Source organism: Oncorhynchus kisutch, linkage group LG30 (assembly GCF_002021735.2).
Source record: "Oncorhynchus kisutch isolate 150728-3 linkage group LG30, Okis_V2, whole genome shotgun sequence".
Classification (NCBI taxonomy): Eukaryota; Metazoa; Chordata; class Actinopteri; order Salmoniformes; family Salmonidae; genus Oncorhynchus; species Oncorhynchus kisutch.
The window spans coordinates 1,254,704-1,280,392 of NC_034203.2; the positions used below are offsets into that span (position 1 = coordinate 1,254,704).

Consider the following 25,689-nt stretch of genomic DNA (forward strand, 5'->3'; position numbering starts at 1 on the left):
GTGGCTGCACAAGGACAAATATAGACTGGAGTTGCTTACCAAGACGACATTGAATGTTCCGGAGTGGCCAGTTTAGACTTTAAATCAGTTTGAAAATATACAGCGGCTGAAATGACTGCAACACTCAACAAAGAGCTGCAGTTAGTTTCAGAGTGGTTGGCAAGGAATAAGTTAGCCCTAAATATTTGTAAAACTAAAAGCATTGTATTTGGAACAAAACACTCACTAAACCTCAACGAAATCTTGTAATAAATTATGTGGAAATTGAGCAAGTTGAGATGACTAAACTGCTTGGAGTAACACTAGAATGTAAACTGCCATGGTCAAAATATATTGATGCAGTAGTAGCTAAGATGGGGAGAAGTCTGTCTATAATAAAGTGATGCTCTGCCTTAACACTATCAACAAGGCAGGTCCTACAGGCACAAGTTGTCACACCTTGACTACTGTTCAGTCGTGTGGTCAGGTGCCACAAAAAAGGAATTAGGAAAATTGGAATTGGCTCAGAACAGAGCAGCACGGCTGGCCCTTGGATGTACACAGAGAGCTAATATTAATGTCAATCTCTCCTGGCTGAAAGTGGAGAAGAGATTGACTTCTTCACTGAGAGGTATTGACATGTTGAATGCACCGAGCTGTCTGTCTAAACTACTGGCACACAGCTCGGACACCCATGCATACCCCACAAAAGGTCTCTTCACAGTTCCCAAGTCCGAAACAGACTATGTGAGGCACACAGTACTACATAAAGCCATGACTACACTGAAGTCTATTATTCCACATCAAGTAACTCATACAAGCAGTAAAATTTGAACTTGAACAGTAAAAAAAACTTATGGAACAACAGGGACTGTGAAGCAACAAACATTGGCACAGACATGCATACACACATGATAACATACGTACTATACATACACATGGATGTAGTACTGTAGACATGTGGTAGTGGTGGAGAAGGGGCCTGCGGGCACACAGTGTGGTGTGAAATCTGTGAATGTATTGTAATGTTTTAAAATTGTATAAACTGCCTTAAATTTTGCTGGAACCAGTAAGAGTAGCTGCTGCTTTGGCATCAGCTAATGGGGATCCATAATAAATACAAAAAAATTGTCAAGACTTAGAAATGGCTGTCTAGCAATGATCAACAAACAACTTGACAGACCTTGAATAATTTTTTAAGAATAATGTGCAAAAATTATACAATCCAGGTGTGTAAAGCTCTTACTCTTAGAGACTTACCCAGAAAGACGCTCAGCTGTAATCACTGCCAAAGGTGATTTTAACATGTATTGACTGTGAATTCTTATGTAAATTAGATATTTCTGTATTTCGTTTTCAATCAATTATCTAACATTTGTAAAAACATGTTTTCAGTTTGTTATTATGGGGTTGTGTGTAGATGGGTGAGATGTATTTATTTAATCAATTTTGAATTCAGGCTGTAACACAATTGGGAATAAGTCAGGGGGTACGAATACATGCCTCTTGTAAGACCTTATGATCTGTGAACCGTACATAGAGCACACTATAAGGAGTATGTTAGATTTTGAAATACACTTTCATTTATTTAACATTAATCTCTCAACAACCCTTTTTGATTTTGTTCATTTTAAAAGACATATAGTTTGGAACGATGTACTTGTAGAGTATATCACTTTTCCAGAGTGGGCTCTCCGCCTATTCTGAAGTTCTGATCAATTTTATGGGCACCACCAACACAGCGAATGGATTACAAGGAATGCCCTCTGCTGGTGATTGCTGAATGTGCAATCCTAAAGGAGGGCTGAGATTGGTTAATGACCTATAATGTAAATGTTCATGTATAAAAAATGGGTCACATTGTTACAAGTACCAAGAGAGCCCACTCTGAAAATGCGATGCGTTTGAAGAGTATATTGTTCCAAACAGTATATCTAAAAAAATAAGCTAAATCAAAATGGGTAGTTTTGATATCCATTAAATAGTTAATGTTGAATAAATGAATGTGAAAATTTGTATTTCAGAATCTAGACATACTGCATGTTAGAGCACACTATTAGGAGTATAATGACAAAGATGTCTGTATCATGTACAGTTTACAGATCATAGGGTCTTATAGGATGCATGTACAGTGGGGAGATTTGATAACCTGCTAAATCAGCAGGTTTTCCTACTTACAAAGCATATAGAGGTCTGTAATTTTTATCATAGGTACACTTCAACTGTGAGAGGCAGAATATAAAACAAAAATCCAGAAAATCACATTGTATGATTTTTAAGTAATTAATTAGCATTTTATTGCATGGCATAAGTATTTGATCCCCTACCAATCAGTAAGAATTCCAGCTCTCACAGACCTGTTAGTTTTTCTTTAAGAAGCCCTCCTGTTCTCCACTCATTACCTGTATAAACTGCACCTGTTTGAACTCGTTACCTGTATAAAAGACACATGTACACACACTCAAACAGACTCCAACCTCTCCACAATGGCCAAGACCAGAGAGCCGTGTAAGGACATCAGGGATAAAATTGTAGACCTGCACAAGGCTGGGATGGGCTACAGGACAATAGGCAAGCAGCTTGGTGAGAAGGCAACAACTGTTGGCGCAATTATTCGAAAATGGAAGAAGTTCAAGATGACGGTCAATCACGCTCGGTCTGGGGCTCCATGCAAGATCTCACCTTGTGGGGCATCAATGATCATGAGGAAGGTGAGGGACTACACGGCAGGAACCTGGTCAATGACCTGAAGAGAGCTGGGACCACAGTATCAAATAAAACCATTAGTAACACACTACACCGTCATGGATTAAAATCATGCAGTGCACGCAAGGTCCCCCTGCTCAAGCCAGCGCATGTCCAGGCCCGTCTGAAGTTTGCCAATGACCATCTGGATGATCCAGAGGAGGAATGGGAGAAGGTCATGTGGTCTGATGAGACAAAAATAGAGCTTTTTGGTCTAAACTCCACTCGCCGTGTTTGGAGGAAGAAGAAGGATGAGTACAACCCCAAGAACACCATCCCAACCGTGAAGCATGGAGGTGGAAACATCATTCTTTGGGGATGCTTTTCTGCAAAGGGGGCAGGACGACTGCACCGTATTGAGGGGAGGATGGATGGGGCCATGTATCGCGAGATCTTGGCCAACAACCTCCTTCCCTCAGTAAGAGCATTGAAGATGGGTCGTGGCTGGGTCTTCCAGCATGACAACGACCCGAAACACACAGCCAGGGCAACTAAGGAGTGGCTCCATAAGAAGCATCTCAAGGTCCTGGAGTGGCCTAGCCAGTCTCCAGACCTGAACCCAATAGAAAATCTTTGAAGGAAGCTGAAAGTCCGTATTGTCCAGCGACAGCCCCGAAACCTGAAGGATCTGGAGAAGGTCTATACAGAGGAGTGGCCCAAAATCCCTGCTGCAGTGTGTGCAAACCTGGTCAAGAACTGCAGGAAACGTATGATCTCTGTAATTGCAAACAAAGGTTTCTGTACCAAATATTAGGTTCTGCTTTTCTGATGTATCAAATACTTATGTCATGCAATAAAATGCTAATTAATTACTTAAAAATCATACAATGTGATTTTCAGGATTTTTGTTTTAGATTCCGTCTCTCACCGTTTAAGTGTACCTATGATAAAAATGACAGACCTCTCCATGCTTTGTAAGGAGGAAAACCTGCAAAATCGGTAGTGTATCAAATAATTATTCTCCCCACTGTATAGGTCTAAAAAGGGCCTAAAATGGCTACTTTCATCATGATAAATGTAAAAAACTTTTCAAACAGCTTTCCTCCTAGTGGAGAATTGCGATACCAAAAAATATTTTCCGCTGGCGTGGAATCGCCCTAGAGCCTTACCTTTCCCATTGAGTGTGCGTATTGATGCGGGGGTGATGGGGACTTGCTGAGGAATTAATGGGCTTTGGCTTTGAATCCTGGGCCGGGTCCCCATGCGCGCTCTTTCTTCCCCAGGCCCCAGCAACAACCCTGGAGGCTTTTCCAAAAGGGCTACCTCTGGGGGCACAGAGTCCTGCTCCTGACCCCCTTGCTCCAGACAGTGGGCCGCCTCGCTAGGCGACGACTCAGAGTCCGCCCGGCTGCTCATGGGGCTTTTGGGTACTAGGATTTTGATCCCGGACTTCGCCAGGTCCATGCTCCGACGCACCGTGCCCACCGGAGAAGCCGCAGGCCCGCTTGTGAAGCAAGGTCTACAAATGTCACCGGTGGCCGAAACACTGTACTTTTGGCTCAAGTTAAGCTGCATATTCGTTCTAGTGTGTGCCACGCCAGGGTCAAGTGGTGGCAACGGTTTCGAGATGGCCGTAGCTGCTGCGGTGGGGGAAGAGGAATTCCCGGGTTTTACTAGAGCATGGCTTCCTGCTCCACTGTGTGGCTGAGGCCTGCAGATCTGTTTGCGGGCGTTGTTTCTCGAACTGTGGGTCGTGCTGGGAGTGCTTCGAGTGGAGCGCAGTAAAGTACTGTCCCTCTGTTTTTCGCCGTGTTGCCGATTAAAATCGTGAATGAACTCCACACAGGCAGAGAGGTGCGTCTCGGGCTCCCAGGTGTCCCCCTCATAGCCATAGCCCCTCCAGCGCACCAGGTACTCAATCTTTCCTTTCTTGTTCTTCCGTTTGTCCACAATTCTCTCAACCTGTAACAGAATTTTAAAAATAGTTGGCAGTGGCAATGACTGGATTTAGGGCAGTCACTAAGTCACATCATGAGACTAAAATGTAACGGCTATAGCATACAATGGACTACGTGACGTGAGAAACAATCAGCCATATGGTGAAATCCTCTGTGATATTCCAGGGTCGTATTCACCAGGCACCCAAATGGACAAAAAAGGACAAACAGGGCAGGACTCCCTAAACTGTCCAATAAGAAATGCTTGTTTTTGCTATCCGTTTGCACTAATGAATATGACCCTGCTATAGCTTCTTCTAACACCCTCAGATCTCCAGTAGGATGTTTCTAACTCAGGGTAGACCTTAAAAATAAGGCAGCCCCACATATATTGACCTAGCCTAGAAGGAGGCACCTAGGAACAGAGTTGCCATCTATCAAGGACATTAACCACTGCCGCCCTCTGTATCATCAAGGACCCCAGCCACATAAGTCATGAACTGTTTTCATCCCAATGGTCCTAGCCATAGTATTAGACCTAGACCACCAACTCCAAAAAGGCTGTTTATATCCACAGGCAGTGACTAATGAATAGAAGATTTCATGGCTAATTGGGCCAGATTTTTTTGTATTGGCCTACTTTATGATATTCCTCCTATACGTTTTGATTTCATAGATATATTGCTGATTAGTGTAGTTATTTGTGTGTTTAACCCGAACTGTCTGTGTGTAAGATTGTCAATGTAGGCAATTTAACTACAGGTAAATGGCAAACTTGAACAAAAGACAACATCAGCATATTGAGTTTGAAACTAAAATGTTCAATGTAACTTTAATCCATTACCTCATATAGTAGAGAGGATAGGCTGGCAACTTGTAACAGTTCACCTATCGTCCAGGCCATATGTGAAAATTAATGTTCACCTTTTCATAAAAGCATGAAAAACTTTCAGATATGGAGCTATCCCAAAAACAGCTCATGGCTGCCATTTCCCATTACAAAAATGTACACTGAACAAAACTATAAAATGCAACAGTTACAGTTCATATAAGGAAATCAGTCAATTGAAATGAATGAATTAGGCCCTAATCCATGGATATCACAAGACTGGGCAGGGGCGCAGTCACTTGGGAGCCAGGCCAAGCCAATCAGAATGTTTTCCCCCCTATAAAATGGCATTATGAAAGACAGAAATACTCCTCAGTTTCATCAGCTGTCCAGTTGGCTGGTCTCAGACGATCCCACAGGGGAAGAAGCCGGATGTGGAGGTCCTGGGCTGACGTGGTTACACGTGGTCACACGTGGTCTGCGGTTGTGAGGCCGGTTGGACGTACTGCCAAATTCTCTAAAACGACGGTGGAGGTGGCTTATGGTAGAATGAACATTCAATTCTCTGGCAACAGCCCTGGTGGACATTCCTGCAGTCAGCATGCCAATTGCATGCTCCCTCAAAACATCTGTGGCATTGTGTGACAAAACTGCACATTTTAGTGGCCTTTTATTGCCCCCAGCACAAGGTGCACTTATGTAATAATCATGCCATTTAATATGCCACACCTGTCAGATGGCTGGATTATCTTGGCAAAGGATAAATGCTCACCAATGGGATATTAACAAAGATTTTTGAGAAATACGCTTTTTGTGCTTATGGAACATTTCTGGGATCTTTTATTTCAGCTCATGAAACATGGGACCAAGACTTCATGTTGCGTTTATATTTTGTTCAGTAGGTAGCCTAGTGGTTAGAGCGTTGAACTAGTAACCGAAAGGTTGCAAGAGCAAATCCCCGAAATGACAAGGTAAAAATCTGTTTTTTCAGCCCCTGAACAAGGCAGTTAAACCCCTGTTCCTAGGCCATCATTGAAAATAAGAATTTGTTCTTAACTGAATTGTCAAGTAAAATAAAAAAAAAGGTACAAAATATATATATATATAATAATATTTTGCGTCATATCTCCTGTACCAAACATAACATGGAAAATGTTATTTCTACCCCTATGTTTCGATGGTCAAGGATTACAATCACAAACAGTTCAGACTATTATATAAAACGATGGACTGCCAGGGTAAGAAAGCAAATGCCACTCGCCAAATTATTTTTCAGAAGAGAACATGTCCATTTTGGAGCAATTCACAATTTTACTTTATGGACTAAAGCGCATGTTGAAATGTCCATGAAGAAAAAAACTGAAAATGAGCAAATCCTCCCACAAATTATGCATTGGTGCAGCATTTCAAACTCACTGAATACTAATGTTCTTTATATAGCCCTTTTCACAACAACAATTATCAACACCCCGGCCTAGACTCCCAAAGACCAAGCAGCAGCAAAGGAAATAAAGACAAGATGGAAGGAACCTCCTTCAGCTGTACCAAGTAGAAGGTTGGAATGCATATGACCATCTAGGCCAGACAAATTGTCAATTTAGGCAAGAGAGTATGGTAGAGTATGTGATGAAGATTCATTGCATGGATGACCGACAGGGTCATAGAAGATGACTCTCTAGCCAGAGGAGCTGTCCACATAGGCCGACAAAGATCTAATATTCTATACTTCAATCCACTTCATCTCCATATGGACATAATTCGATAATGAGTCTATATATGGGCATTCTGAGAATGTGGCCATGTCATCAAAATCAGTCTCTTGATAGGCTGTGTGACATATTGTCTTCTTGTATAGCTTACTGTTGTGCATTTTATTCGGCCAGAAGATGCAGCAGATTCTGTTGCGACATCAACTGCTGAAAGACTCCATCCTCCTTATGTCATTCTTGGGGTTAGCAGTGTGCAGTTGCTCCTGCCTTAGCTTGGTATCAATGGTTGACTCCATTCATACATTTTCAGTAAAGCAGAATCCGAAATGGTTGATTCTGCATTACCCCAAACCCGAGCTTCATTTTCAAGCATTATGTATGATTTAAAAAGTGTAATCCAATTTTCAAATCAACATAAATAATATTATATTGCGTACCAGTGGTGAGGCAGACAGTGGTGAAGCTGAGGCAGGCTGCAATGCAGGAGGTGAAGGAGACAGAGAGAGGAAGCAAGCCGAGAGAAAGGTTAGTAGTACAGTGGTTCCAAAACTTGGGATCCCCTGAAATTGAAATAGGGTCCCATGAGAGAATCTTTAATCTTATCAAACGCATGAATAACTTCCTTCTCTTCAAATTGTCATAAAATACACAAGAGCCAACTAAGGGCCTTTTACAGTGTTAGAATGCACTGTCATGTTGGTGCGAGTGACTCTGAACTTAGAATGGCTAGCCCCAAGTTGTTATATATATAGATTTTCTTTTTCTTGTGCATTTTGCCCCATTACTCCTGTATACTTTGTTGACTACAAACTTTCTTTACCCAACCATGGGACAGACTGTTTGTTCCCACACTCGGGACTCTGACTATTGTTTACACAGACTTTTGGCCTCTCATCCTATTCTAAACACCTCTCGCCAGCTTTGTATTCGTGTTACCTGATGAAATTGCTGTACAATATGATCTTGTTGCCATCAAATGCACATTCAAATGTCATGAATCAGCACTGCAGAGCTCTCCCTGTCCTCTGCCGTGCCTTGATTGTATTACTGTTGATGATATCTGGAAATATGCATGTACACCCTGGCCCATCTACTGTTGCTAGCGCCAATTCTGACTCTGCTTCACGGATTTCTGCTCTCGTAAAAGCCTGGGTTCTCTGCACATTAGAAGCTTATTACCTAAAATGGATCAATTGAAAGTGTGGGTTCACGGCTCCAATCCAGATGTGTTGGTCCGGTCCTTACTGAGACGTGGTTAAGGAAGAGTGTTTTGAATACTGATGTTAACCTTTCTGGTTTTAACCTTTTTCGATTTGCTGGTTTTAAGCATTAAACTTTCAAATAGCTCTTTGTTGACTGTTGCTGGGTGTTATCGTCCTCCATCTGCACCCTACCTGCCCTAAACTCTCTCCTGGCCCCTTACACGAAGTCTACATTTGTCCTGCTTGGTGACCTAAACTGGGACATGCTTAAAAACAACCTGACCAAGTTCTAAAGCAATGGGACTCTCTAAATCTTTCTCAGATTATTACAAATCCCACAAGGTATGACTCCAAACACCCAGAAAAGGCTACTCTCCTCAATGTTATCCTCACAAATAATCCTGATAGGTCATTACAGAAAACACCATACTGATACCTTAGTGATCACTGTTTTACAGCCAGTGTTCGTAATGGCTGCTCAGTGAAACGACCTGTCCTGATTTGTCATAGATGCTTGCAATCGTTCAGGCAAATGAGAAATAAGTGCACTCAGGATATCCGGAAGGCCAATGTTAATTACTTTAAGGAGCAGTTCTCTCTCTGTTGGTCTAATCCCAAGAAGTTCTGGAAAACAGTTAAATACCTGGAGTATAAACCCTCCTCACAGCTGCCCATGTCCCTTAATGTTGATGATGTGGTTGTTACTGACAATAAGCACATAGCTGAGCTCTTTAATCACCACTTCATCAAGTCTGGATTCCTATTCGACTCAGCCATGCCTCCTTGCCCGTCCAACACTTCCTCATCTCCCACCCCTTTAATGCGACCAACCCTGATACTTATCCCTCTGCCCCGCTACAAAGTTTCTCCCTGCAGGCAGTCTCTGAGTCCAAGGTGCTAAAGGAGCTTCTTAAACTTGACCCCCAAAAAACAACTGGGTCAGATGGTTTAGACCCTTTCTTTAAGGTTGCTCCCCCTATTATAACCAAGCCTGTCTCTCCTTTATGGGGAGGTTACCATTGCTTGGAAGGCAGCCACGCTTCATCCTTTATTTAAAAGGGGGAGATCAAGCTGATCCTAACTGTTATAGGCCTATTTCTAATCAACTGAATGGCTTCCTTGAGGGCTATAGTATTCTCTCGGGTATGCAATCCATCTGGATTCCGCTCAGATTATGGACATGTCACTGCAACCTTAAAGGTCCTCAATGATGTCACCACTGCACTTGATTCTAAGCTATATTGTGCTGCTATTTTTATTGACTTGGCCAAAGCTTTTGATACGGTAGACCATTCCATTCTTGTGGGCCGGCTAAGGAGTATTGGTGTCGGAGGGGTCTTTGGGCTGGTTTGCTAACTACCTCTCTCAAAGAGTGCAGTGTATAAAGTCAGAAAATCTGCAGTCTCAGCCACTGCCCGTCACCCAAGGCTTGATCCTAAGCCCCACTCTCTCAATTTAGATCAACAACATAGCTCAGGCAGTAGGAAGCTCTCCTCCATTTATATGCAGATGATACAGTCTTATACTCAGCTGGCCCCTCACCAGAAGTTGTGTTAAATGCTCTACAACAAAGCTTTCTTAGTGTCCAACAAGCTTTCTCTACCATTTACATTTATTTTGGAGGTGCTCAGAACAAGGTCATGTGGTTTGGTAAGAAGAATGCCCCTCCTCCCACGTGTGATTACTACCTCTGAGGGTTTAGATCTTGAGGTAGTCATCTCATACAAGTACCTAGGAGTACGGCTAGACGGTACACTGTTCTTCTCTCAGAACATATTAAAGCTGCAGGCTAAAGTTATATCTAGACTTGGTATCCTGTATCGTAATCACTCCTCTTTCACCCAGCTGCCAAAATAACCCAGAATCAGATGACCATCCTACCCATGCTAGATTACGGAGACATAATTTATAGAACGGCAGGTAAGGGTGCTCTCGAGCGGCTAGATGTTCTTTACCATTCGGCCATCAGATTTTGCCACCAAAGATCCTTATAGGATACATCACTGCACTCTATACTCCTCTGTAAACTTGTCATATCTGTATACTCGTTGCAAGACCCACTGGTTGCTTATTTATAAAACCCTCTATGGCCTCACTCCCCCCTATCTGAGAAATGTACTGCAGCCCTCATCCTCCACATACAACACCCGTTCTGCCAGTCACATTCTGTTAAAGGTCCCCAAAGCACACACATCCCTGGGTCGCTCATCTTTTCAGTTCACTGCAGCTAGCGACTGAAAACACTCAAACTGGACAGTTTCTCTTCATTCAAAGAATCATGGACACTCTTACTAAATCATGGACACTCCTGCTGCTGCTTTGTGTGGATGTATCGTTGTCTCTACCTTCTTGCCCTTTGTGCTGTCGTCTGTGCCCAATATTGTTTGTACCATGTTTTGCTACCATGTTGTTGTTGTTGTTAAGTTGCTACCATGGGGTGCTGTCATGTGTTGCTGCCTTGCTATGTTGTTGTCTTAGGTCTCTCTTTATGTAGTGTTATGTGTTTTGTCCTAGATTTATTTTTTAATCCCAGGCCCCGCAGGAGGCCTTTTGGTAGGCCGTCATTGTAAATTAAATAAAACATTCATAAAATTTAGTGAAATACAGTATAAAGACCATTTAAATATGATTTAATATTATTCTCATATATATAAAAATCTATTTTTAAAACAATAGTGAGGCAGACAGTGGTAAGCAGTCTGCAATGCAGGAGCAGGAAGAGGCAAGCAGGGAGATGTTAGTAGTCAGGGGTCGCGTTAATACAGGATTTCACATTTCACGCAGAAAAGGAAAGAAAACACTGAAAACATATCTAGCTGGGTTTTGAAAGTGCAGATTTAAAGGCTTCTTTTTGTAAATTCTGCACCGCTTCAGTCAAGGTTCGCTCCAAATCATGAATGTAAAAGGACTAATTTCGTGCTTCAGTTGCACATCTCTACTCGGATGAAATATCCATGCTCTTGTCATTGGATCACCAGACAGCGCTGACTGATATGTAGGCTACTTCTCTCTGGTACGTTTCTCCAGGGTAGTTTTTCTCCGGTAGCAAGTTAAAAATGCAAGATTAACTTTAAGCAAAACATTAGGAAATGTAGCTGGCTATAGTCTCTTTATGATATACAGAAATATGATGGCCATGCATCGTTTTTGCAAAACGTTTTATTGTAAACTAATTTACTTGTGTGGCTGCTAGCCAAATAGCGTTGCACTTCTGTTGAAATTGTTTTCATCAGATGACATTTCCTGCCGAATGTGTTGCACTAACATATTTTGTGTGAAGAAAAACTAGAGTTGCACACGCCGCATCCCTCTACTGAAGATTTTTATTTTTTAAGTTCAATATGAAACGCAAGGTGAAATTGTTTAAATTGCATTGATTTGTTTGATGGTCCGCAGTTTAAAAATTGCTGCATTTTGAAAGTTAATTCGACCCCTGGTACAATAGAGAAGTATTGTAGTATATTACATTATACTGTAATCTAAATTGGGATTAAGAAAAATACAATTAAAAATCACAGTGCACATATCCCAAACGTAATTTTTCATGTTATAGCCTAACTAAACAATAGGCTATAAAAGGCCTGGGGAAAATTGTAAAATGTTAAGAAAACCAGAGGGGAAGAGGCACATTTTTCGGCTACTTTCGTGAATTTGCAAGACACAGATTACCAAGATATGCACACAATTATTTCTGCCCCGGCCGCTCGCTACCTCGTTGGCTCGCCTGCTCCTTCGCTTCTCTAATGATGCGAGTGTGTGTGCTCAGTCTTCGGTCTGTTGGACGTAGAATATCCTAGCCTATTCATTGATGATAGGCTGTACTTTACTGACTTTGCAAGCCAAGAAATTGTGAGATAAAGCATTTGATTGTATATAGATAGGCCTAATGCACGGTTTTGACTGTCTGCCTGTTGGCCGACCTGCCTATACTGTGCCCCTCCCCTCTCTCTCCGTCCCTCGCTAGTTCACTATGAAAGATGTGTGTTTGTTCTCGGAAGTATGGCAAGTAATAAGTCTCCTCCGTTCCAAAAAGCGGAATCAAATCTTGACAGTCAGAAATGGGAGTCGACACCAGGAGTTGACAGTCGAGGAATCAACCACCATGTCATCGCCGTTAACTTCTTGACGCTACTCATCCCTTTAGCATGATAATTGTCATCAAACAACCACTGAATTGTAGAGCGCCACATTCAAATAATATTACTAAAAATATTTATATTCATGAAGTCACAAGTGCAATATAGCAAAACACAGCTTAGCCTTTTGTTAATCCACCTGTCGTGTCATTTTGAAAATATGCTTTACAGCGAAAGCAATCCAAGCATTTGTGTAAGTTTATCAATCGCTCGACAAAACATTATGAACACCTAGCATCAAGTAGCTTGGTCACGAAAATCAGAAAAGCAATCAAATTAATCGTTTACCTTTGATGATTTTCAGATGTTTTCACTCACGAGACTCCCAGTTACACAATAAATGTTCCTTTTGTTCCACAACGATAATTTATATATCCAAAATACCTCCTTTTGTTTGGAGCGTTATGTTCAGAAATCCACAGGAAAGAGCGGTCACGACAACGCAGACGGAAATTCCAAATAGTATCCTTAATGTCCACAGAAACATGTCAAACTTTTTTTATAATCAATCCTCAGGTTGTTTTTCAAATATATAAATCGGTAATATATCAACCGCAACCGTCTTTTTCAGTAGGAGAGGGAGGAGAGGAAGAGACAATGGCTGCCCAAACTCTGTTGCGCTTACAAAACGCTGTTGGCACCCAGCCATACAATGACTCAATGTTATTGTTCTCGCTCATTTTTCAAAATAAAAGCCTGAAACTATGTCTAACGACTGTTGACACCTTGAGGAGGCGATAGGAAAAGGAATCTGGTTGATATCCCTTTAAAATGGAGCAAAGGCAGGCTATGGAACATCTTTTCAAAATAGAAGCCACTTCCTGGTTTTATTTTCCTCAGGGTTTCACCTGCAATATCAGTTCTGTCATCCTCACAGACAATATTTAGACAGTTTTGGAAACTTTATAGTGTTTTCTATCCTAATGTGTCAATTATATACAAATAGGCCATTTACTTTGGGAACGTTATTTTTCCAAACATAAAAATAGTGCCCCCCCAGCTGGAAAAATGTCAATGAGGAAGCGACAGCAGCGAAGTCCTACAGTATATGGCAATACTTTGAGAAGTTAAATGCGAGGTGGATGTGGAATTGCGAGGTGGAAACTTGCGAGGTGGAATTGATATACAGTAAATGGTAGTAATGGTAGTACAGGTGCAATGCTTAAGCATCTGAAAGGGACGCACCACGAGACCCAAACCGGTGCTGGCAGCTGTAGTGAATTTACCTGGAATTTTTTGATTTTTTTGTATGGTTTTAACTTTTTATTTTCTGTTTAAACATTATGAACATTTTTCCATTTCTCACATCCCTGGTGTGCTCTACTGTACTGAACTATACATCCCTTTCCTCTACTCTAACTGTGGTTTGTGACTGATATCCCCTTGTGGCCAATTCAATTGCAGTCATTCATTAGTAACAGAGTGACTCGTTTTAATCGCTTTAATAACTCAAAATTGTTATTCGTAAAAACACGAAGTAATTGGTAAGTCTACTTTTTACTCCTCGGAACGGACAATAGCCACCAGGAGGCGTTTTATATCTGAAAATGTTCTGGGCCCCAAACGAATAATAATTGTACCAAGTTTAATACTTTTATGAAAAAGTTCACATATCACCGAAAATGTGGCACATAACTGCCTGGACTACTCCGAACGTTAATAACTGGAAAGCATTCACATAATTACATATAGAATAGTACCTATGTGAAAGCATAAACCTATGTTCCATTGATTTGTTTAAAAACCTGGCCACAAGACCGAAGTTAGAGGTGAGGCAAAACCCTCTTGCTGCAGAGACTGTAGTACCCAATAGCTAGCTAGGTAGCTCACTCACTAGCTTAGCTTAAGCAAGTTGGTCGGGTAAAATAGCAAAGAACACATGACATGCATCGTCGGTATCACTGCTAACTAACGTTGGCTAACGAACAGTCAGCAAGCTAGCTATCGTTAAGGTGGCCCAATTTCGATTTAGTAGGCAACTTCCTGGGCTGAAATTTTTATGAAGCTCAAGCTAATATGAGGTGTCTTTCAAACCAGGTGGCTGGCTAAGAAGCTAATTTAGCTAGCTACACGAACAACAAAAAAATACATTTCAGCTAGCTAGCTCGCAGTAGATAGTAGCTAACTCACCTCATAAAGCTCTTCCGAGGCCATTATAAGTTGCAATTTCTCTCGCCGCTTGGCTAGCAAATCTTATTGGGTTAAAAGGACCTCCAGATTTGATGAAGCCCAGTTTACGTTAGCTGTCTTTGGCGTGCTCCCAATCCTCGTAACGTTAGCTAGGTACTCAGTGGTGGTGTTCTGTCCAGCCCAGCATGAGAACTTTTTTTCTCTGGGTCTGTGTGCGGAACTATTTATTTTGCGCTCACAGCTGCGCATGTTTTGCGCATAAGAATGCGGTTTTGTAGCCTAGCCCTAGACTGAAAGACAGACTGCTGGTAGCTCAGTGGTGCATAGTCAATGTCTTTTTTACGCTTCTGTATTGATATGGAGACAGTTTTCTGCTGTTTGATAAGTATGGAGTGAGATTTGTTTCTTTATTCTGTATATATGTCTACCACGATCCGTGGTAAAACTATGATCTGTGAATATATTGACATATTTAGTAAATAAAACCATCAACGTAAATATTAAAAAAGATATTTCACAAATTAAACCATAAACCATGAATATGTACAAATATTTCACAAATATTCACCATTTATACAAGGAGTGGGTCTAATCCTGAATGCTGATTGGTTAAAACCGTATTCCAGCGGTGTGTCTATTTAAGCAATAAGGCAGGAATGGTGTGGTATATGGCCAATATACCATGGCTAAGGGTTGTTCTTAAACATGACGCAACGCTGAGTGCCTGGATACAGCCCTTAGCCGTGGTATATAGGCCATATACCACAAACCTCCGAGGGGGCTTATTGCTATTATAAACTGGTTACCAACGTAATTAGAGCAGTACAAATAGATGTTTTATCATACCCATGGTATACAATCTGATATACCACGTCTGTCAGCCAATCAGCATTCAGGGCTCGAACCACCCAGTTTCTTAACAAGAAGTTACCACCAGCTAAATCTATGACCCTAAAATGACTATTTACTCTTTTCCATCTGACTGCAATAAAACCACCATAAATCACAAATAAATCTATGATGTGTAATAAATTCAACATAGCTCACAAATAAAACTACAATTTGAACAAATGAAGAAGGATCTGTTTCCCAACACCATCATTACTAAAGTTGCACTTAGGGTTGCAAAGGGTTGGAAACTTTCCGGTAAATTTCCGGAATTTTGGGAAGTTAATGGGAAGTTAAGCCCGGGAGTTTGAGGAATTTTGGCAATTCTAGGTCTTGTGACATATTTTGGTTAAACTGTCCCCAATTCAATGGGATTGCAACATTCTGCATGCACAGTGCGTTCTTCTATCACATGTACAGCTGATTCTCAAGATCTTGCACACTAATAAGATGCTATTGAGCCCACACTACTACACTGTCTGAGCCAAGGACTACATGCTTTCTGGTAAGTTTTGATTACAATACTGGGTGGGGTGAATATATTTTATATGACATACATATGTTTTTTGTTAACTAGTAAACAGTAGCCTACAGTAAAGTGTGTTTAAATCATTTCTAACTTGTTAACAATTTCTGTTAGTTAGTTTTTGCTACAATGTGGGTTTTAGCTTGCTTGAGCCCGCAAACTGAGGAGTGTTAATTCACCTGTTTCCATACATGTTTCATTTGAAAACATTTATCTTAAAATTCAAAAGGCACTCTTGTTGCAAGTGCATGGCAACAGTTGAACAAGATGAATGAAAAAGGAAACCGCACACTGCTCTTGATAGTATCACTGATCTTTAATAAGCTTACGTATCGGCCTCATAGCCTTCATCAGAGATTTTTGACATTTATCTTACAAAGGAGTTGTTAATCTAACTGCTTAACTATTTATCTATACACAGAATTTTATTAGGGTTTTTTAAAACCACGGGCACTATCTGATGTGTGGAGACATTTCACTGCAGCTAATGTAGAAGGAAATTTGCAAAATACTGTGCCAAATCATAAGTGAAGAATGCAACAAAGATGCAGAATCATCTGGCCAAGTGCATAAAGTTCCCTCAGCGCTCACAACAAGCAGCCAAACATCTACATTTAAATGCTATTAATATTAGTTAACTCCCCATATACTACCCACCATTGCGACCTGTACGCTCTCGTTGGCTGGCCCTCGCTTCATACTCGTCGCCAAACCCACTGGCTCCATGTCATCTACAAGACCCTGCTAGGTAAAGTCCCCCCTTATCTCAGCTCGCTGGTCACCATAGCATCTCCCACCTGTAGCACACGCTCCAGCAGGTATATCTCTCTAGTCACCCCCAAAACCAATTCTTTCTTTGGCCGCCTCTCCTTCCAGTTCTCTGCTGCCAATGACTGGAACGAACTACAAAAATCTCTGAAACTGGAAACACTTATCTCCCTCACTAGCTTTAAGCACCAACTGTCAGAGCAGCTCACAGATTACTGCACCTGTACATAGCCCACCTATAATTTAGCCCAAACAATTACCTCTTTCCCAACTGTATTTTATTTATTTATTTATTTTGCTCCTTTGCACCCCATTATTTTTATTTCTACTTTGCACATTCTTCCATTGCAAAACTACCATTCCAGTGTTTTACTTGCTATATTGTATTTACTTTGCCACCATGGCCTTTTTTGCCTTTACCTCCCTTCTCACCTCATTTGCTCACATTGTATATCGACTTGTTTATACTGTATTATTGACTGTATGTTTGTTTTACTCCACGTGTAACTCTGTGTCGTTGTATCTGTCGAACTGCTTTGCTTTATCTTGGCCAGGTCGCAATTGTAAATGAGAACTTGTTCTCAACTTGCCTACCTGGTTAAATAAAGGTAAAATAAATCAATAAAATAAAAACTCCCATATATTCCTGTTAATTCCCATATATTCTGCTAATTCCCACGGAAAGTTTCTACCTCTGAATATTCCCCAAAATGTGCAACTTTAAAACTCTCGTTATTTACCGACTGCCTCTGACCACGCGTACAACAACTACCTTATACACAGAAGAGCTCTACTAAACATAAATATTGATTCTATCTCTCTCTGTCACCGCCAATATCTTCACAACAAAGTTGAGTAGAAATACAAAGTTTCCCAACGTCTTTGCAATTGTTACAAACAAGTGAAAGATTAAACTGAAAACTGAGATGAAGGCATTAAAATATAAATAGTCTACAGTATAGGCTACATAGGCCTATATAATTTAATAACATGTAAATCAATTTCATGTACATTCAATTGAGTTCTATTTTGCTAATTGTTGGCTACTGTATGTAATTTTCTTCCTCAGTATCTTTCGTGATGTGTAACAATATGTGCAAAATGATGTGCCAAGTCTTGATTTAGTGCATTGTTATAGGGTAAGCTTCAGAATAAGCAGCCTCAATATTTGCGGCCATAGGTGATATAATCTTTCTTGGAGCTGATCCGTCATCAGTAGCCTATTGTTGAATAATTATAATTTGAAGGTCAAAATTTGAATGAATTTCGCTGATCTGAGAGCAGCATTGCCTTTCTGCCTTTGTCTCCCGGGTGGTGCAGCGTTCTAAGGCACTGCATCTCAGTGCAAGAGTCGTCACTACAGTCCCTGGTTCCAATCCAGGCTGTATCACATCCGGCCGTGATTGGGAGTCCCATAGGGCGGCGTACAATTGCCCAGCGTCGTTCGGGTTTTGCCGGGGTAGGCCATCATTGTAAATAAGAATTTGTTCTTAACTGACTTGCCTAGTTAAATAAAAAATATTTAGATCCTATCAGTATCGACATGTCTAAACGACACACTTTGTGAACGTTCTCTCTGCGTGATGTTTTGGGGAACGCATGTTACATCTTCGGCTGTTGTAGGAAAGCTGCATCATTAAAACACTGGTAAACCTAAGTTCCCTCGCTATCGGAAAACCGGGCGCAGGGCAATTAATGCTTTGGCAGGACAAATCATTCTTTCCAGACTGGTGTGGAAGAAGGAAGTGATAAAAATGTGTTATTTTCCACCATAATTTGCAAATAAATTCATTAAAAATCCTACAATGTGATTTTCTGGATTTTTTTCTCATTTTGTCTGTCATAGTTGAAGTGTACCTATGATGAAAATTACAGGCCTCTCTCATCTTTTTAAGTGGGAGAACTTGTACAATTGGTGGCTGACTGAATACTTTTTTGCCCCACTGTATATACATCACAGCAGACTGAAATGTAACAAAACCATTTGACACAGAAACACCGGATTTTCAGTAGTTAAAAAAAATATATGTTTATTAATTATGAAATTATGAAAAATATGAATAACATTCCACCAATGAGGCCACTCGATCATTTGACTGCAGGTGTGGGCTACACGGCACCGACCACCACAAAATAAAAAGCAGACATTGAATAGCCCTTTGAGCATGGTGAAGTTATTAATTACACTTTGGATGGTGTATCAATACATCCTGTCACTAAAAAAGATACAGGCGTTTTTCTTAACTCAGGTGTCCTTCCTATCTTGTCCTTCCTACTCAGGAAGGAAACCACTCAGGAATTTCACCATGAGGCCAATGGTGACTTTAAAACAGTTTAATGGCTATGAAAGGAGAAAACTGAGGATGGAACAACAACATTGTAGTTACCCCATAATACTAACCTAAGTGACAGAGTGAAAAGAATGAAGCCTGTACAGAATAAAACTATTCCAAAACATGCATCCTGTTTGCAAATAGGCACTAAAGTAATACTGGAAAAAAATAACATGGCAAAGCCATTCACTTTTTGTCCTGAATACAAAGTGTTACACATGTTTTCCATGTATTTGATGCCATTCCATTTGCTCCGTTCCAGCTATTATTATGAGCCGTCCTCCCCTCAGCAGCCTCCACTGTCCTCAATGTATCATTTTTCAAAATACATCGAGACTTGTGTCCTCTCAATTTACAGATTTTCCCTTTTCCTCACTCAGAAAACAAAACATTAGCAAAAGTTGCCCAATTAGTGGGAGGAATAGGGGCAACTTCTTGTTGCATGCGGTGTCCAAGTTCAGAACAGCTGTCAGTCTTAACCCATATACCTAACCAAAAACAAAAGAAAGGCAATAGAAAAAAGAAAAATAAGAACTCACGATCTACAGCAATCATTTAAGTGGGCCACAAAAAATATTAAATACTTAGGATGCTTAATAAGTGACAACAAACAACAAATATATAAAAATAACTTTATTCCATTACTCAACCATATGAAAGCAGATTTATTCATCTAATTTAATAATCTTCCAATAAATCTTACTCGGTCATAAAAGACTTTATATGGTCTAGTAAAATTCATAGAATAAAAATGAATGTTTTACATCTTCCTAAGTCTAAGGGTGGTTTTAATCTTCCAGAATTGTATCAACTAGCTACCCAAGGCTTTTACTTGCGACTAATAGTTAAATGCACTAAAGAGGAACTATGGGTACATATTGAATATGCACACTCTCATCTCCAGAATCTTTTGATGTGTCAGAGGATGAAGCTAATAACATGAACAACTTCATAGTTAAGAGCACCTTAACAATATGGAAGAAAATGAAACGTATTCTACAAGAACCAAAATCACTCCCAAAAACACAGCCTTACAGGGCTTCTATCTAGAACCTAAAAGGTGCTAACTAGAACCTAAAACAGTTCCACGTCTGTCCCCATAGAATAACCCTTTGAAGAACCCTTTTGGGTTCCATGTAAAACCCTTTCCACAGAGAGTTCTACATGGAACCCAAAATAGTTCTACCTTGAACCAAAAAGGGTTCGACCTGGCTGGAACCAAAAAGGTTTATCCTATGGGGACAGCCAAAGAACCCTTTTTTCAAAAGTCACCAAATAAATTGGTCCACATGGAAAACTAAAGGCATGGAAACCATAAATTACTTGGTAACAGGAAATAGATTTATTTCCATGACAGAATTAAAAAGTAATTTGGGACTGACCAGGTTAGATAGACAACATTTCTAAATGAAATATTTTAGACAGTAGAGCAACCTTGAGGGAATCTTATTTGAGTCAGAAAAGGATGTTCATATGATAGGGACGATATACAAAACCTTCCAAAGAAAATATCCAACAATGTTTTACAAAAAATATGGAACCAATACTTAAAAATAACTGATGTTAGAACAAGATGGCGTTGGAGCATAACTAATAAGTTGGAGCATAACTAATGAAATTAAAGTTAATTGAGTATATCAATTGTAGAGTATTTATTATATGAGACAAAATTCACACATTTTACAGCACAACGGTAGAGTCATATCTTAAGTGTAAAACTAACAATGATTCAATAATCCATGCATTCTAGGAAAAGTCCAAAAGTTATGGGCAGACCTGGAAAGTTGGCTGATAGAAGTATTGCAATGTAAACATACTTTTAATCTATCTGGCTGCATATTTTAAGACATTGCATATGGGGGTGTAGTGAGATACCCAATGATTTATTATTGAAATAGCATGGGCGACCGAGAAAATGTGTCAAATGTAAGACCACGTGGCAAACAATAATGCATGCACTAGGGATGGAGGTGTGATCATGCGTGTCTGGGCAGAGGAGATGTACTGTAGTCATTGTTTGTGTGTGTCTATAAGTTGTTCATATGTGTATGTTTGTATTTGGTGTAAAAAATCAAATAAAAAATGGAAATTAAACATTTACCCACACAGCCACACTATAAGAAATTATTCTGGGGTGAATTGAAATAGACACTGAAATACAAAACACTGCTGTTTCCATTACATAGACTGATCAGGTGAAAGCTATGATCCCGTATTGATGTCACTTTTTAAATTCACTTCAATCAGTGCAGATGAAGGGGGGGAGAAAGGTTAAAGAAGGATTTCTAAGCCTTGAGACAATTGAGACATGGATTGTGTATGGGCAAGACAAAACATTTAAGTGCCTTTGAACAGGGTATGGTAGTAGGTGTCAGGCGCAATGGTTTGTGTCAAGAACTGCAACGCTGCTGGGTTTTTCACACTCAACAGTTTCCGTATCAAGAATGGTCCACCACCCAAAGGACATGAAGCCAACTTGACACAACTGTGGGAAGCACTGTAGTCAGCATCCCTGTGGGGTATAGACTTCATTGACACCTTGTAGACTTCATGCCCTGATGAATTGAGGCTGTTCCGAGGTCAATTATTAGTTATTTTCATTTGACCAAAATAATGCAAATCCAATTTAATATGTTGCTCAAAATCTTTTATGGGGATAACCAATGAGAGTGACAATAGAGTGATTGGAATTATTTGATTTTAATCACCTTGCATTTGCTATCTTGCCACGTGACAGTTTTTAGAGATTTATGGGTAATTCATAACTTTTGACTTTATGATTATATATTGTAAGCATGTTTAAAGAAAGAAAATTCTACTTCTATACTAGTATTATTATTTTTTGGTATTTGTATAGAATATTAAAACACAATCTACTTGCAGTGAAGCCGCTCAACATTTACATTACATTCGGTCATCTACTGTAACAGACTCCCATCCAGAGCGACCCACAGGAGCAACCAGGGTCAACGCCCTGCTCAAGGGCACGTAGACAGAATAAAATTCAATAATTAAATGCCCCACCCCCAAGATCCCCATCCCCCAAGCCCCCATTCCCCAATGCACCAACAACCAACAAAACGAACAAAAGAGAAAAAAGAGAAAGACAAAGGTAAACAGAAAACAACAATGCAAAAAACAAAAGACATCAACGACATCAAAAATCATAACAGCAAGGCAAAATTAATACATTTGTGTCACCCTGACCTGTTTCACCTGTCTTTGTGTTGTCTCCAACCCCCTCCAGGTGTCGCCCATCTTCCCCATTATCCCCTGTGTATTTATACCTGTGTTCTCTGTCTGTCTGTTGCCAGTTTTGTTTCGTGAAACCTACCAGCGTTTTTCCCCTTGCACCTGTCTGTTCTAGTTCCTGTTTTCTAGTTTCTTCCGGTTTGGACCTTTCTGCCTTCCCTGTGCCTACCTGCCGCTCTGTACATTTCCACACCACACTGGATTATGGACCCCTGCCTGCTCCCCGAGTCCCAGCGGTCTGAGTCCCACCCGGACCCAAACCGCCTCAACACCATGGAGAGGAACTACAATGTGGGGAATTGTGAGCTTCTCACGGTGAAGATGTCGTTGAAGGAGTCTCCACTGGCTGGAGTTGCGGAACATCCTTTCATTGTGTGGACCGACCACAAGAACCTGGAATATCTCCGCTCCTCGGTCCTGGACTCTGGCTTTTGTGCGACAACGCTTTTGGTGGCCTACCATGATGCCTGACGTCTTTGCATTCGTCGCCGCTTGCACGGTCTGTGCGCAGAACAAGACTCCTCTGCAAGATCTGTCTGGTCTCCTCCTATTTACGTGTGGATGTGCACGTGTGTTCGTTTGAATGAGTGTGTATATGCATGTGTACACGCGTACAAACACCTGCGCAAAATCAGCCTCAGGCAAACAAGCATTAGATGTAACACCATTGCCCCTCAGTGTCATTCAAATGTAGTTTTTGTTCTGTTTTGACTTTATTTTTTTAAACGTTATCTTTGTATAGTTGCCTGCGAGCACTACTTTGAGCATCACGTTTAGTTTTTTTCGCTTTATTGTTTTTCTTTGAGTTTTTCTTCCTGATAAAACATACCACGCTGCATCTTGGTCCACTCCTTATAACGACCATGACATGTGGAATTGAGACAAGTGGGAGTGGAGTTGCTGGGCAGGGGATAGAATGAAGGTCAAAGATAACGTTCATTCTATCCCCTGCCCAGCAACTCCACTCCCACTTGTCTCAATTCCACATGTCATGGTCGTTATAAGGAGTGGACCAAGATGCAGCGTGGTATGTTTTATCAGGAAGAAAAACTCAAAGAAAAACAATAAAGCGAAAAAAACTAAACGTGATGCTCAAAGTAGTGCTCGCAGGCAACTATACCTTGACAAGATCCCACAAAGCACAATGGGGAAATGGCTACCTAAATATGATCCCCAATCAGAGACAATGATTAACAGCTGCCTCTGATTGGGAACTATACCAGGCAAACATAGATATAACATAGATATATAATTCACCTAGATAACCCACCCTTAATCACACCCCGACCTAACCAACATAGAGAATAAAAAGCTCTCTATAGTCAGGGCGACACCACATCCCAACCCTCAATTTCCCTCAGCTGGGGCGGCTCTAGTGGTTAGAGCGTTGGGCCAGTAACCGGACGGTTGCAAAGTTCAAATCCCCGAGCTGACAAGGTACAAATCTGTTGTTCTGCCCCTAAACAGGCAGTTAACCCACTGTTCCTAGGCCGTCATTGAAAATATGAATTTGTTCTTAACTGACTTGCCTGGTTAAATAAAGATAAAATAAATCCCATATGTCTCTGCTGTCCACCCTCTTTGGATTTCTATGCACCATATATCTTTCAACTATGTAGTGATGATTAACGTACAATTTGAATCTATATAATTGAATAGAATCAACAGAGTTGAAGCGAAATCATTTTACTAAGAGTAATTAGTAATTGACTGACAGGTCTCTCCAGATCTCCCAACAATGCTATTTCTAGGGTCAATTTAAGATTAATGTTATGCTTTTTCAGCCATTCCTGAAGCTGAGACGAGAACCAGTCTATCTGAGGGCAATACCAAAACAAATGGTCTGCAAAATCTGCAGAGATGCAATGATTGTATGCCCCACATATTTAACATTTTGTCAGTGGCAAGAATTATGTACAGTGATTTTCCTGAAAAGCACAGAGTCTTGAATCTTGTGTTGTTTAATATATCAACTCTGTACCATGGAATCAGTACATCAAAATATTTCTTCGTAACTATTTTGCAAACTGTATGGCACAGCTGTCAACATCCTGGTCCACAAATTAAACTGGTATAATTTTCTATTTAAACTATTTTTATTCCTCCACCAGTTTGGATCCTTTATATTGAGCAGACAGACCAGTTCCCTACCTACTTTTGGGGTAACACTGTAATCAATTGGTTGCAATCTTGGATTGAGCAGACCTTCCCATACAATTATGATAACTCCATGAAATAACTCTCCCATTTCAATTTACAATATAATTTAAAAAACAATACAGGTCTTTTATCAACCTGCACATTTAAGTTCAGCCAGTAAATTTGTTGTAATATTTGCTCTACAATGCCATTTGAAAAAGAGATACTTTGAAAAAGGTTTAATTTTCAATTAATCGAAAATGAGACATGGCAATCTGCAAAAAGGCAGTTTTTAAACAATGGATGAGCTTTTCTTAGTAATCTACTTGAGAACCATTTAGGGTTCAAGTAAAACTTTTGAATAAGTGAAGCTTTTAGAGGGAGGTTTAGTGCTTTTATATTTAATAATCTCAACCCACCCAGTTCATATTCATTATATAGATAGGCACGCTTTATTTTGCCTGGTTTAGTGTCCCAGATAAAGCGAAATATTTTTTGCTCATATGATTTGAAAAACTAATCATCAGGAGTAGGCAGCGCCATAAGTAAGTGAGTAAACTGAGATATGACTAAGGAGTTATTCAGGGCAATTTATCCATAAATAGACAGGTATTTACCTCTCCATGGTTACAGGAGCTTGTCTATTTTTACTAGTTTTCTATTGAAATTCATTGTGGAGAGCTCATTTATATATTTTGTGATATGAATACCAAGTATGTCTACGTCACCGTCAGTGCATTTTATAGGTAAACTGCAGGGTAATGTAAAAGTTGTATTTTTTAAAACTTCCAGTACGTAATATTGTACACTTATCCTAATTAGGTTTTAGTCCAGAGAGACCAGAAAAGTTATCTAGATCTTCAATGAGACATTGCAGGGATCTAGCTTGCGGACTTAATATAGAATTTGAGTCGTCGGCATACATTGACACTTCTGTTTTTAAGTCTTGGATTTCTAATCCTCTAATGTTGCTATTTGATCAAATTTGAATAGCTAGCATGTTGATGGCCACAACAAATAGATATGGTGACAGCGGACACACTTGTTCAACTCCTCTTGACAATTCTAAACTCTAAGAAGTAGCCTCTATTTACTATTTTACACCTGGGGTTGCTATACATTACTTTTACCCATTTTATAAGAGACTCATCGAACGCGAAAAAATACAGCCATTTA

The 25,689-nt window shown here is 40.3% G+C and overlaps 1 protein-coding gene across 3 annotated transcripts in view; it reads right to left on the reverse strand.

Annotated features, from left to right (window-relative positions):
- Positions 1-14,884, reverse strand: part of LOC109875032 (chromodomain Y-like protein) — a 30,276-nt gene extending 15,392 nt beyond the window's left edge. Inside the window, exons 1-2 of one of the 3 annotated variants that reach the window (XM_031809716.1) lie at positions 14,608-14,884; positions 3,834-4,626 (exon numbers count right to left, since the gene is read on the reverse strand). In XM_031809716.1, the coding sequence (XP_031665576.1) occupies positions 3,834-4,626; positions 14,608-14,631 (817 nt within the window). In that variant the 5' untranslated portion in view covers positions 14,632-14,884. The remainder of the gene's footprint in view (positions 1-3,833; positions 4,627-14,607) is intronic. The other 2 variants (XM_020467172.2, XM_031809717.1) reach the window with 2 other exon arrangements.
- Positions 14,885-25,689: the final 10,805 nt, after the last annotated feature.